The sequence below is a fragment of the Rhinoderma darwinii genome, chromosome 2 (genome assembly GCF_050947455.1).
Source record: "Rhinoderma darwinii isolate aRhiDar2 chromosome 2, aRhiDar2.hap1, whole genome shotgun sequence".
NCBI lineage: Eukaryota > Metazoa > Chordata > Amphibia > Anura > Rhinodermatidae > Rhinoderma > Rhinoderma darwinii.
This window is the reverse complement of record NC_134688.1, coordinates 97,814,078-97,828,268: the sequence shown is the minus strand read 5'-3', so window position 1 is coordinate 97,828,268 and position 14,191 is coordinate 97,814,078. Positions and strand designations below refer to the sequence as shown.

The following is a 14,191-nucleotide window of genomic DNA, read 5'->3' as shown; positions in this document are numbered from 1 at the left end:
CTTATATGAACTCTGGACTGTGACCTGTGCCGTGTTGGCCAGCTGCCATACCGCCAAGGCGGTACAGCCCAGTGGGTCCACGAACCCAACGTGACAGACACCATGAGTCTACAATCTTCAACTTTTGCCCAATATTCTACTTTTATGAGAGACAAAATTTTGGGTTTTCATTAACTGTAAGCCATAATCTTCAACATTAAAAGAAATAAATGCTGGAAATATATCACTCTATAGATTACACTGTGTGTAATGAATCTATATAATATATGAGTTTCACTTTTTGAATTTAATTACTGAAATAAACTTTTTGATGATATTCTAATTCATTGAGAAGGACCTGTATTATACATATATACAGGGCCGCCATTAGAAATTTCTGGGCCCCATACAGCCAAAGACTCTGGAGCACCCTCACTATTGGGGCAGGCACAAAGTAAAGGGGTGGGAGGTAAGGCAGCAGTGAAAAGCAAACTAGTAGGGTCTCTTAGGAGGGGCAGGGCAGAGACAGCTGGTGGGTATCAGGGGGCAAGGTGGAGAGACTAAGTGCTAGGGCTCAGTGGGGGAAGGAGGAGAGGATTTCTGGGAGAACAGGAAGTGGCATTGGTGGCGGCACCGGACATGAGGGCACCCATGCCGCCCGTCGGAACGGGTCCCCCCATGGCCGGCGGCGTACTATAGCAGAGCAGGGAGGTATCTCCCTGCTCTGCAATCTACTAGCTCCACTGTAGCTTCCTGAAGGAGCGAAATCCCTGTGTGGCCGGCGGTTCCGCTCCTGGCGCTCTCCTCTTGATGTCTCTGTCCGTATATGGACAGTGATATCAGGGGCAACTCCTGAAAGGGAATTCCCGTCCATAGCGTTGCCGACTCTGTGATCGGGGATTCCACTCCAGGAGAAGCCCTTGACGTTACTGTCCATAAATGGATACAGACGACAGGGGCTTCTCCTGGAGTGGAATCCCCGGTCACAGTATCGGCAATGCTGTGGTCGGGGATTCTGCTTCAGGAGTTGCCCCTGATGTCACTGTCCATATATGGACAGAGACATCTATCGGAGTGATCCAGGAGCGGAATCCCCGGCCACAGGGGATTCCGCTCCTTCAGGGAGCTATAGTGCCACTATCTACAGGAACGGGGGTGCTAAGGGGGCTGTGTGGCGCTACCTACAAGGGGGCTGTGTGGCACTACCTGCAACGGGGCTGTGTGGCACTACCTACCAGGGGGCTGTGTGGCACTACCTACCAGGGGGCTGTGTGGCACTACGTACAGGGGGAATCTGTGGGTGACGGGCTGATGGTCATTTTACTGTGAGTGGCGGGCTGATGGTCATTTTACTGTGTGTGCTGGGCTGATGGTCATTTTACTGTGTGTGCTGGGCTGATGGTCATTTTACTGTGTGTGCTGGGCTGATGGTCATTTTACTGTGTGTGCTGGGCTGATGGTTATTTTACTGTGGGTGGGGGGCTGATGGTCATTTTACTGTGAGTGGCGGGCAGATGGTCATTTTACTGTGTGTGCTGGGCTGATGGTCATTTTACTGTGAGGGGGTGGTTGATGCTCATTTTACGGTCAGTGGGGGGCTGATGGTCATTTTACTGTGAGTGGGGGGGCTGATGGTCATTTTACTGTGAGTGGGGAGCTGATTCTTATTTTACCGTGAGTGGGGGGCTGATGGTCATTTTACTGTGAGTGGTGGGCTGAAGATGATTTTACTTAGTGGGGGGCCGATGATTATTTTACTGTGAGTTGGTGGCTGATGGTCCTTTTATTGTAAGTGACTATCTACAGGAACGGGGGTGCTATCTACAAGGGGGCTGTGTGGCACTACCTGCAAGGGGGCTGTGTGGCACTACCTGCAAGGGGGCTGTGTGGCACTACCTGCAAGGGGGCTGTGTGGCACTACCTGCAAGGGGGCTGTGTGGCACTACCTGCAAGGGGGCTGTGTGGCACTACCTGCAAGGGGGCTGTGTGGCACTACCTGCAAGGGGGCTGTGTGGCACTACCTGCAAGGGGGCTGTGTGGCACTACCTGCAAGGGGGCTGTGTGGCACTACCTGCAAGGGGGCTGTGTGGCACTACCTGCAAGGGGGCTGTGTGGCACTACCTGCAAGGGGGCTGTGTGGCACTACCTGCAAGGGGGCTGTGTGGCACTACCTGCAAGGGGGCTGTGTGGCACTACCTGCAAGGGGGCTGTGTGGCACTACCTGCAAGGGGGCTGTGTGGTACTACCTGCAAGGGGGCTGTGTGGTACTACCTGCAAGGGGGCTGTGTGGTACTACCTGCAAGGGGGCTGTGTGGTACTACCTGCCAGGGGGCTGTGTGGTACTACCTGCCAGGGGGCTGTGTGGTACTACCTGCCAGGGGGCTGTGTGGTACTATCTGCCAGGGGGCTGTGTGGCACTACCTACCAGGGGGCTGTGTGGCACTACCTACCAGGGGGCTGTGTGGCACTACCTACCAGGGGGCCGTGTGGCACTACCTACCAGGGGGCTGTGTGGCACTACCTACCAGGGGGCTGTGTGGCACTACCTACCAGGGGGCTGTGTGGCACTACCTACCAGGGGGCTGTGTGGAACTACCTACAAGGGGGCTGTGTGGAACTACCTACAAGGGGGCTGTGTGGCACTATCTACAGGGGGAATCTGTGGGTGACTGGCTGATAGTCATTTTACTGTGAGTGGGTGGCTGATGGTCATTTTACTGTGAGTGGCGGGCTGATGGTCATTTTACTGTGAGGGGGCGGCTGATGGTCATTTTACTATGGGTGCGGGGGGCTGATGGTCATTTTACCATGAGTGGGGGCTGATTCTTATTTTACCGTGAGTGGGGGGCTGATGGTCATTTTACTGTGAGTTGGAGGCTGATGGTCATTTTACTGTGAGTGGGGGGCTGAAGATGATTTTACTTAGTGGGGGGCCGATGATTATTTTACTGTGAGTTGGTGGCTGATGGTCCTTTTACTGTGAGTGGCGGGCTGAAGATGATTTTACTTAGTGGGGGGCCGATGATTATTTTACTGTGAGTTGGTGGCTGATGGTCCTTTTACTGTGAGTGGCGGGCTGATGGTCATTTTACTGTGAGTGGGGGGCTGATGGTCATTTTACTGTGAGTGGGGGGCTAATGGTCATTTTACTGTGAGTTGGAGGCTGATGGTCATTTTACGGTGAGTGGGGGGCTGAAGATGATTTTACTTAGTGGGGGCCGATGATTATTTTACTGAGAGTGGTGGGATGATGGTCTTCAAGTGGCTTCCACCTCTGACCTCCAATTGAAATTAAAAGGGGGCAGTAAATACCTACGTTGCGCGTTTGGAGCTTTTTTCCTGCGTCTTTTGCATTTGCTTCAACAGCTTAAAAACAACGCAAATAAATTAAAAAAAAAAGGTCAAACAACGCGTCAGTTCCTGAAGGAATTTTGAGGCAGATTTGCCTTGCAAAAAACGCTGTGTGAACATACCCTACGAGTGTAGTGCTTGTTTTTAGCCATTTTCTGTCTTTCTCTAAACAATTTTTGGTAGGGGTGCCCTGAGGAAATTTTATTTTTCCAGTAGTGCCTCGAGTCCGAAACTGTTGGGAAACTCTGTACTAGCCTACAGGATCACCCTGGCCGGCGAAAGGATCCCGTCGTGGAGCAACTCAGTTCATTGTGGGAACGGGGCCTAGGGGAGTACAAATTTTTGTTTGTTTGGGGGCACTGTCTACAAGGGGGAGGTGGGGGGCTGTATGGCACGATCTACAAGGGGGAGGTGGGGGCTGTATGGCACTGTCTACAGGGAGGAGGTGGGGGCTGCATGGCACTGTCTACAGGGAGGAGGTTGGGGCTGCATGGCACGATCTACAAGGGGGAGGTGGGGGGATAAATGGCACTGTCTACAAGGGGGAGGTGGGGGATGTATGGCACTGTCTACAAGGGGGAGGTGGGGGGATGTATGGTACTGTCTACAAGGGGGTGGTGGGGGCTCTATGGCACTATCTAAAGGAAGGTTGTATGGCACAATCTACAGAGGGGCACTATCTACAGGGGCGCTGTGTGTGGCAGCAAGGGGAGGGGGGCATTATACTGTGTGGGGGCCACTAAGTGGACATTATACTGTGTAGGGGTACTACATGGGGCAATATACTGTGTGTGGCAGCCAGGGGAGGGGGCATTATACTGTGTGGAGGCCACTAAGCAGACATTATACTGTAATATAACCGAAGAACACAGCATGGATCTAAAACAGCCCAAAAGAGGTACACTGCGGCTGTTAGCAAGCAAAAAATTAATGTGATATGAGCTAGATCCTGGGGCGTGTACCCACACAAGCATCCAAAGCATGAATATATAACCTAAAAAAGAAGATGCCAGAAGACTAGAAGTATAAGAAATTGAAAAAATACTTTATTGAGAACAACATGTAGACGTACCGAGATAAAAAACGAATCCATAAACCAACAGGTTAAAAGGACATACAAGCCATGCAGCTCATGAAGTAATGTATAAATATAAATACATGAAAAAATGCCTGGTTGTAGACACTATCACTGTAACAAGTTAAATCCTGCCCAACACAGTTTGAATCAACATAGAATGAAGAAATACCAAATGAAATAATTGAATTAACAGGTATATGTGAAGATGGCAGAAAATACACATTGCTAATGAATGAAACAGTATAAGAACAAATTGCGATAGTTGAACGTACCCATAATAAGTCCAGGACTAGATGCACAGCAGTATGTCCACCCCAACGTGCGTTTCGGCGCTAATGCCTTCGTCTGGGGCATTATACTGTGTAGGGCATAATAGTGTGTGAGCACAATTAGAGGACAAAATACTGTGTCCTTGGAGGGGTTATAACATATTATACTGTATGGGGGGGGAACTAAAGGGGCATTATACTTTTTTTATATGATGGGGTGGGACTCCGAAAGATAATTTTGCACGGGGCGCCATCTATCCTAAGGCCGGCCCTGACTATTAGCAACAGCTCGTTCTTAGGCTGGATTCCCAAGTAGCGTAAACGCTGCGGAATTTCTGCAACGGAATTCTTTGCAGAAATTCTGCAATATTTACAGTAGCAGCAAAGTCAATGAGATTTAGAAAATCTCAAGCCCACGCTGCGGAAAAAACATGCAGCATAAACGTTAATAAATTGACCTGCGGTGCGGAATTAAATTCCGCAGCATGTCAATTTATGCTGCGTTTTCATTGCTTTTCCCCATTAAATTCAACGGGAATGCAAAACCTGCAACAGAAAGCCAAGTGCGACTTTTGCAGCGTATTCGCAGTGTTTACATCGCAAAAACGGAAAAAAAAAACAAAAACATACTTACCCAGAAGTCTGTGTTTCTTCATCCAGTCCGGCCTCCTGGGATGACGTATCCCAGGTGACAGCTGCAGCCAATCACAGGGTGTAGCGGCGGTCACATGGGATGATAGGTCATCCCAGGAAGCCGGCCTGGATGACATCAGATGGCCGATCTTCTGGGATGACGTTACATCTCATGTGACCACCGTTGCAGCCAATCACAGGCTGCAGCATCAGTCAGGTAAGCCAGACCAGACTGCACAGGAGGGAAGCGTCACCATAACGGCCTACATAAGTATGAGCAGTTTTTACTGCTGCTTTCCGAATCGGAAATTCCATCTGAAAAAACACACCACAATGTTTTGGCCGAAACCTACTGCGGGTTGATTTTTACGCAGCGTATCCGTGTCTTGGGAACCCGGCCTTATAGCAGGAGCTGACAGCACTTCCAATGGATATCAGCATTAATCACCCGTGCGACGTCAGTCCAACAGGACCTTTCTCGCTTGAGAAACGTCCGGTTAGACTGAAACGTTGCACGGGTGCTTAAAGCTGATATCCATTGGAAGTGCTGTCTCCTTGTCTATTCTAGCTGGTATTGAGGACCGTGGACCAGGTCCTGTTGAGACATGCACCCATCTGTGGTCCAGTGCTGTGGTATTTCTTTTTTTCGGTTATAGCAGGAGCTGTTATTTAACCCCTTCCCGACATTTGCCGTATGGGTACGCCGTGGAAAGCCATGACTTCACGCAATTGTTCAGAAGCCGGTGCCATCATTGCCGGATCCCAGCGATATCTTACAGCTGACATCCGGCTGTAATGGCAGGGACCGATATTAGCTTCGATCCCCACCATTAACCCCTTAAGTGCAGCACTCAAACGCGATCGCTGCACTTAAGGTGTTTGCAGCTCATCAGAACCCCAGCAAAGGGGTTGCAGTGGCTGCAATGGCAACCGGAGGCCTAATACTGGCCTCCCGGTCTGCCTAGCACGGAAGCCGGTCAAGATCCGCCCGGCGGCGGAGCCTGATCGGCTTACGTAGCCGCCGGGTCAGGAGCTGATCCGGCGTCATCAGCGGTGGAAGTCAGCTGTATGTTACAGCTGACATCCACCTGTAAAAGCAGAAACCGGAGCTAGCTCCGACCTCTGCCATTAACCCCTTCGATGCAGCAATCGAAAGCGATCGCTGCATCTTAGCGGTTGCTAGCAGATCGCCAGCCCTGACAGGCAATCGGGACTGGCGACTGCTGCTATGGCAACAGGAGACACAATGGCCTCCTGCTCTGCCATTACAGAAGCTGATTAGGCCCAGTCAGGAGGTGAAGCCTTATCGGCTTTCTGTCAGTGAATAACTGACAGATCTAATACATTGTACTACGTAGGTACAATGCCCCTAGTGGGACTTGAAAAAAAGTGTAAAAAAATATATAAAAAAAAAAAAGTGAAAAAAATAAGTTTGGAAACAATAAAAGTTTCAAGTAATAAAATAAAAACAGTCACACTTTCTCTTATCAAGTCCTTTATTGAAAAAATAATAAACCATACGTATTTGCTATCGCCGCGACTGTAACAACCTGAGGTATCAAAATATTATATTATTTATTGCACGCGGTGAACCCCGTTAAAAAACAACAAAAATCTATACCAGAGTTTCTGATTTTTGGTCACTTTGCCCTACAAATATAGGAATAAAAAAAGTGATCTAAAATTTGCACGTAATTGGTCAGATCCGTCAGACGTTCTTTTGGGTTCTCTTGATCTGTTTACATATTTTATCCGCTCTCTGATGCAGGTTGTAGATATAAGTTCACTGAGATGCGTAATGGTTCTGATGCCGATCGCCGTGGTGCCCATTATACTGAATGTACTGTCAGTATTGACATGTATTCCTGATATCCATGTATCTTGTCTATCATATTACCTTCCCTTCTGCTGGACCAGAGGACGGCTGTGCATTGTGTTTTGGAACGTTATATGCATAATACCTTTTTTTTTTTCTTACTTTATATTGCTATATATTTATGATGTTTGCGTATATTTTATGTTTTGCTGTATAAAAATTCAGATGAAAATAAAAATAAAAGAATTTAAAAAAAAAGTCGCATGTATCCAAAAATGGTACCTATAAAAACTATAGCTCGTATCGAAAAAAACAAGCCCTCATACAGCTCCGTCAACAACAAAAAATTAAAAAGTTATGGTTCTCACAACTAGGCGACAGAAAAAATACATTATTTTTATAAAAGTAATTTTATTGTGCAAAAAGTTGTAAAACATAAAAAAGTTCTATAAATTCGGTATCGCCGGAATTGTACTGACCCGCAGAATAAAGTTAAAGAGGCTCTGTCACCAGATTTTGCAACCCCTATCTGCTATTGCAGCAGATAGGCGCTGCAATGTAGATTACAGTAACGTTTTTATTTTTAAAAAACTAGCATTTTTGGCCAAGTTATGACCATTTTTGTATTTATGCAAATGAGGCTTGCAAAAGTCCAAGTGGGCGTGTTTAAAGTAAAAGTCCAAGTGGGCGTGTATTATGTGCGTACATCGGGGCGTTTTTACTACTTTTACTAGCTGGGCGTTCTGACGAGAAGTATCAGCCACTTCTCTTCAGAACGCCCAGCTTCTGGCAGTGCACAGACACACAGCGTGTTCTCGAGAGATCACGCTGTGACGTCACTCACAGGTCCTGCATCGTTTTTGCAAGCCTCATTTGCATAAATACAAAAATGGTCATAACTTGGCCAAAATGTTTTTTACAAATAAAAACGTTACTGTAATCTACATTGCAGCGCCGATCTGCTGCAATAGCAGATAGGGGTTGCAAAATCTGGTGACAGAGCCTCTTTAACATTTAATTTATAACGCATGGTGAACGCTGTATAAAAAAAACAAACTAAAAAAAACTATGCCAGAATTGCATTTTTTTGTTTACCTGGCCTCCCAAAAAATAGGATAAAAGGTGATCAAAAAGTCGCATGTACCCCAAAATGGTACCAATAATAACTACAGCTCGTCCCGCAACAAAAAGCCCTCATACCACTAAGTCTATGAAAAAATAAAATTAGTTATGGCTCCAATAAGTCAGGAAATAAAAAATATGCAGTTGTGCCGGCCCGAGGGGAACATTTCTTCTGTTTCAAGAGGCGATTTATCAAGAACCTAAAATTAGGGAACCAGGAAGGGGAGGGCCCAAAGATATCTGCTAGAAGCGAGGGCGCCCGTATTATACCAGGACAACACTTTCCAAGCAGAATTCCAGAAACTGCAAAAGGTGCGGAGTGTGGACCAAAAGGGGCATAAGAAAGGACGCCATATATCAGTGCGACACCAGCCTGTGAAGAAAGGATTGCTTCACAGCGTAACACACATCTATGGATCATTTTATTGTTTTTTTACCCCATTATACCACCTGACTATGCCCGATGTACTCTGCCCAGCTTACATATGCCCCACATTATAAATGGAAACACCAGCAATACTCAAACAAATCTACTACCAAGCAAAATCCGCTCTCCAAAAACCAAATGGCGCTCCCTCCACTCTGAACCCTACAGTGTGCCCAAACAGCAGTTTACTTCCACATATATGGCATCGTCATACTCGGGAGAACCCTTTTAACAATTTTTGGGGTGTGTCTCCAGTGGCATAAGCTGGGCATGACATATTTGCCACTGAAATGGCATATCTTAGGGAAAAATATAAATTTTTAATTTGCACCATCTGCAGCGCATTCATTTATGAAAAAGACCTGTGGGGTGAAAATGCTCACTATACCCCTTAATAAATGCCTTGAGGGGTGTAGTTTTCAAATTGAGTCACTTCTCAGGGGTTTCTTTTTATTATTTCATATCTGAGCCTCTGCAATTGTGAACCAATACTTTGTAAATCACCAAATTAGGCCTCAATTTCGCATGGTACGCTTTCACTCCTGAGCCTGGTCGAATGTCCAAAACCGGGGAACACCGCATAGTAATTAGAGAGCTGTCTTGTTATGGTAGAACAAGCTGGGCACCATATATTGGCATATCTATGGAAAAAAAAATCCCATTTTCACTCTGCAACATCGAGTGCACACTAATTTCTACAAAACACCTGCAGGTTTAACATGCTTACTACACCACTAGGTAAATGCACTGAGAGGTGTAGTTTCCAAAATGGGGTCACTTCTGGGGGGTTTCCACTGTTTTGGTCCCACAGGCACCGAGAAACCAATCCAGCAAAATCTGCACTCCAAATGGCGCTCCTTCCCTTCTGAGCCCTGCCGTGTGCCCAAACAGCAGTTTATGATGTATTGCCGTACTCGGGAGAAATTGCTTTACAAATGTTGGGTTCTTTTTTTTCCTTTATTTGTTACAAAATTTTTCATTTTCTCGCTAAAGAAACGTCTTATTGAAGAAAAAGGATTGTTTTTATTTTCACTGCCCAATTCTAGTAAATTCTATGTAACATCTATGGGGTCAAAATACTTACTACACCCCTAGATGAATTCCTCAAGGGGTGTAGTTTCCTAAATGGAGTCACTTTTATGGCGTTTTCATTGTTTTGTCACCTCAGAGGCTCTGCAAATGCGACATGGCCTCCGCAAATCATTCCTGCTAAATGTCCAAACAGCCGTTTATTACCACATGTGCGGTATTGTTTTACTCGGGAGAAATTGCTTTACAACTTTTGCAGTGCTTTTTCTCCTTCTGTCCTTGTGGAAATGAGAAAAAAATTAGCTAAACCTAGATTTTCTTTGAATAAATGTAGATTTTTATTTTCAGGGCCTACTTCCAATAATTTCTGCAAAAAACCTGTCGGGTCAAAACGCTCAATATACCCCTAGATAATTTTCTCAATGGGTGTAGTTTCCAAAATGGGGTCACTTGTGGGGGGTTTCCACTGTTTTGTCCCCTCAGGGGCTTTGCAAATGTGACATGGCCTCCGCAAACCATTCCTGCTAAATGTGAACTCCAAAAGCCAAATGGTGTTCCATACCTTCTAAGCTCCGCCGTGTGTCCAAACAGCCGTTTATTACCACATGTGAGGTATTGCTTTACTCGGGAGAAATTGCTTTACAAATTTGGTGGTGCTTTTTCTCCTTTATAGTCCTTATGGAAATGAGAAAAAAAAAATAAATAAAAAAATCGCTAGACCTACATTTTCTTTGAAAAAAAATGTAGATTTTAATTTTCACGGCCTACTTCAAATAACTTAAACCTGTGCGGTCAAAATGCTCACTATAACCCTAGATAATTTCCTTGAGTTGTGTAGTTTCCCAAATGGGGTCACTTTTGGGGGGGATTTCCACTGTTTTGGCACCGCAAGAGCCCTTCAAACCTGACATGGCGCCTAAAATATATTGTAATAAAAATAAGGCCCCAAAATCCACTAGGTGCTCCTTTGCTTCTGAGGCCGATGCGTCAGTCCAGTAGCACGCTACTGTGGGATACTTCCTAAACCTGCAGAACCTGGGCAATAAATATTGAGTTTCATTTCTCTGGTAAAACTTTGTGTTATAAAGAAAATTGGATTAAAAATGAATTTCTGCAAAAAAATATGAAATTTGTAAATTTCACCCTACTTTGCTTTAATTTCTGTGAAAAGTCTAAAGTGTTAAGAAATGTTCTTAATGCTGTTATGAATACTTTGAGGGGTGTAGTTTTTAAAATGGGGTGACTTTTTGGGGGTTTCTAATATATAAAGCCCTCAAAGCCACTTCAGAACTGAACTGGCCCCTATAAAAATAGCCTTTTGAAATTTTCTTTGAGAAAAATGCAAAATTTTTGAAATTTTTCGCTAAGTTTTGGTGTCTTTCACAATTAAATACTGAGCAAATTTTGCCAGTAACATAAAGTACAATGTGTCACGAGAAAACAATCTCAGAATCGATTGGATAGGTAAAAGCATTCCGACGATATTACCACATAAAATGAAACGTCAGATTTGAAAAATGAGGCTCTGTCAGGAAGGTCAAAAGAGGGAAGGGGTTAAACACTCCCAACTGGCTCTGTATACAGCAAAAGCATGTGACCGCTGTGATTGACTGTCAAAGCGGTCACACGATGTTAGAATGAAATCGGTCGGTCCTGATAACTGGGAGGTCTGCCCTTTTTTCGGGAGCTGTCATGTCTACTGGATGCCCCGCATCCTGACTAAACCTCACCTTTCTTCGTTCCAGCAGTGCTATTTACTCATGGACACCGCCAGAGACAAGGTCTTCACGTCGGGATGTTGTGTGTGGGGGGGGGGGTCTAGTCTCAAATATATATATTTTTAGGTGGTCTGTTGTATTCATTTTGGGTTGTCAAAATTATGGCACATCTCAGAATCTCCCTGACGGCACTTCTCAAGAGTTGGCAAATATGGACTGAGGCCTCATACACAGGGTAGAACTGTGTGCCATTGTATGAGGGAGAATACCTCCATGTAATACGCCACGCAGCGGTACAATACGGGCCAACAAGTCTCATGTAAGTTTACCCTAAGGCCGGGTTCCCATGTAGCGTGAACACTGCGGAAATTCCGCATTTACAGTAGCAGCAAAGTGTATGACATTTAGAAAATCTCATGCCTACGCTGTGGAAAAAAACATAGCATAAATATTAATAAATTGACCTGCGGTGCGGAATTTAATTCCACAGTACGTCAAATTATGCTGCGTTTCTGTTGCGAGTTTACCCCATTGAATTCAATGGGAATGCAAAACCTGCAACAGAAAGCCAAGATTTGCAACTTTTGCGGCGTAATCGTAGCGCCGCAGAAATCGCACCTCCGGAAAAAAATAAAAATCATACTTACCCAGAACGCTCTCCTTCCCGCAGTCTGGCATCCTGGTATGACATTTCATCCCATGTGACCGCTGCAGCATCACATAGCCTGCAACATCATCCCAGGAGGCCGGACTACGTGCAGAGAAGAGGGAGGGGGTGAAGATTGGCGGTTTTCGCATTTTTTTTTCAAGTGCTGCTTTTGGCAGCGGAAATTCCATCCCAAAAACCGCACTACCTTGCTGGGGGTTGTAGGTCGGATACGCTGCACAATTTTTACGCAGTGCATCCAAACAACCCGGCCCAATGTAGAAAAAACAGAAGAAACTGGGTAAAATTGTCGTGGTTCGTGGGTAAACGTTGCTGTTTGTGGCACCTCCACCTCTTACCTGTGACACTATTAGCACAGGGCTTGGCCTCGGGAAGGAGCAGTACAGCCCAAATGTTTTGTAGACGGGATGACGCGCTGCTACGTGTTCTCGTTCATTTCCCGGGCTGGCAGCCATGCAGTGTGAGGAGGTGAGCGGCCTGAGTGACGCGCTGCCGCGGGATGTAGGCTCGCTATTCTCGGACACTTACACGGAGGAGAGCTGCTACAAGTTCTGCGGCCGGGAGCTGCGCATTACCCAGCATTTTGGCGCCAATCTCGGGGTAGCAGCACCAGTGTGGGACGCGGTAAGTACAGGACGGGGCGGCGGCGGTACGGACCAATTACCACCTGGCAGCACCGTGCAAACGCCTCATGTGATGATGGAGCTGTCCTCTGACTGGATGCGCAGCGACGTGGCTCCTGCCCTTTATCTCTCCCTAGTGGTCTGTAACCTGCGAAATGCTGCGACTTGTAGTTACTCAACAGCTGTCGCTGCATCATATTGACGTAAATGTGCGCATGTGTATACCAGGGTGTACACACCTTCTGCCACACTAGCAGGTGTGTGCATGAGATTGTTCACAAAAACATATGCAAACATTTCCAGCCAGACAGTGCCTAATAACATCTCCAAAGCCCGTAAAGTGGTTCTGCAGGTGGAAGTGTATATGGCCGAGTTAAGGGTATAATCCGCTATGAAAATCTGCAACTTGTGATCTCATTTTAGGAACACACAGCGTAAACACTGCAGATTTTCCTCAACGGATTAATTGCAGAAAATCTGCAGCGTGTTACAGTAGCAACAGTGTGGGGAGATTTGAACACATCTCCCCACACTGCGGTAAATATCCGCACATAAATTGACCTGCGGCGCGGTTACTTCAACCGCAGCATGACAATTGATACTGCGGATACGCAGGTTTACCCATTGAATTCAATGGGGTGCTTAAACTCGTAACAAAGCAGTGTGTGTTGCGATATTTGCAGCGGAATCACAGCGATGCGCTGCAAAAATCGCAAGTAAGAATAAAGTAAAAATAAAGTTATACTAACCCAGATTTCCCTGCTTCTCCAGTCCGGCCTCCCTGGATGACGTTGCAGGCCATGTGACCGCTGCAGCCAATTACAGGCTGCAGCGTCACATGGCCTGCAACGTCAACCCAGGATGCCAGCAGCGGAAATTCCTCCAAAAAAACGCATCACAATGTGGTGCCATTTTCCGGACGGCATTGCCATAACGCAGTGTATCCGCAGTGAATACGTTGTGTGTTCCTACACTAAAGGCCCTTTTACACAGACCAATTATCGGGCAAATGTGCGTTCACAACACTTCTTCTCGATAATTGCCCTGTGCAAACAGGGTAATGATCAGTCGATGAACGAGCAAATGCCCGTTTATCAGCTGATTGCATCGTTTTAGCCCCTTAGTGACCAGCCTATTTTAGGCCTTAACCCCTTCGCGCTCAGCGACGTAGTATTCCGTTGTGCTAAGTGCATCGTTCGCGCTCAGCGCCAGGAATAGTACGTCGCGGGAGGAACGGCCATTTCGGTCATCTTCCCGACATATACTGGAGCTGTGACCGCTGCTGTCTCGTACAGCAGTTGCCGCATCTCCTTCATCGGGGACCGATCGCTGTGTCCCGGCTGATTAACCCCTTGGAAGCCGCGTTCAATAGCGATCGCGGCTTCTTAGGGGTTAAGCTACGGTCGTCGGCCCGCTACACTATAGCGGCTGGCGATGGTGGCTATGGCAACCGGGAGCCTAATATTGGCATTCGGCTAT

The 14,191-nt window shown here is 46.5% G+C and overlaps 1 protein-coding gene across 1 annotated transcript in view; it reads left to right on the top strand.

The window, feature by feature from the left end:
* The first annotated feature begins 12,174 nt into the window (after positions 1–12,174).
* The window catches only part of EEF1AKMT3 (EEF1A lysine methyltransferase 3), a 29,266-nt gene continuing 27,249 nt past the window's right edge, over positions 12,175–14,191 (top strand). The window contains exon 1 of the mRNA XM_075851955.1: positions 12,175–12,713. Coding sequence (XP_075708070.1) covers positions 12,543–12,713 — 171 coding nt within the window. The 5' untranslated portion in view covers positions 12,175–12,542. The remainder of the gene's footprint in view (positions 12,714–14,191) is intronic.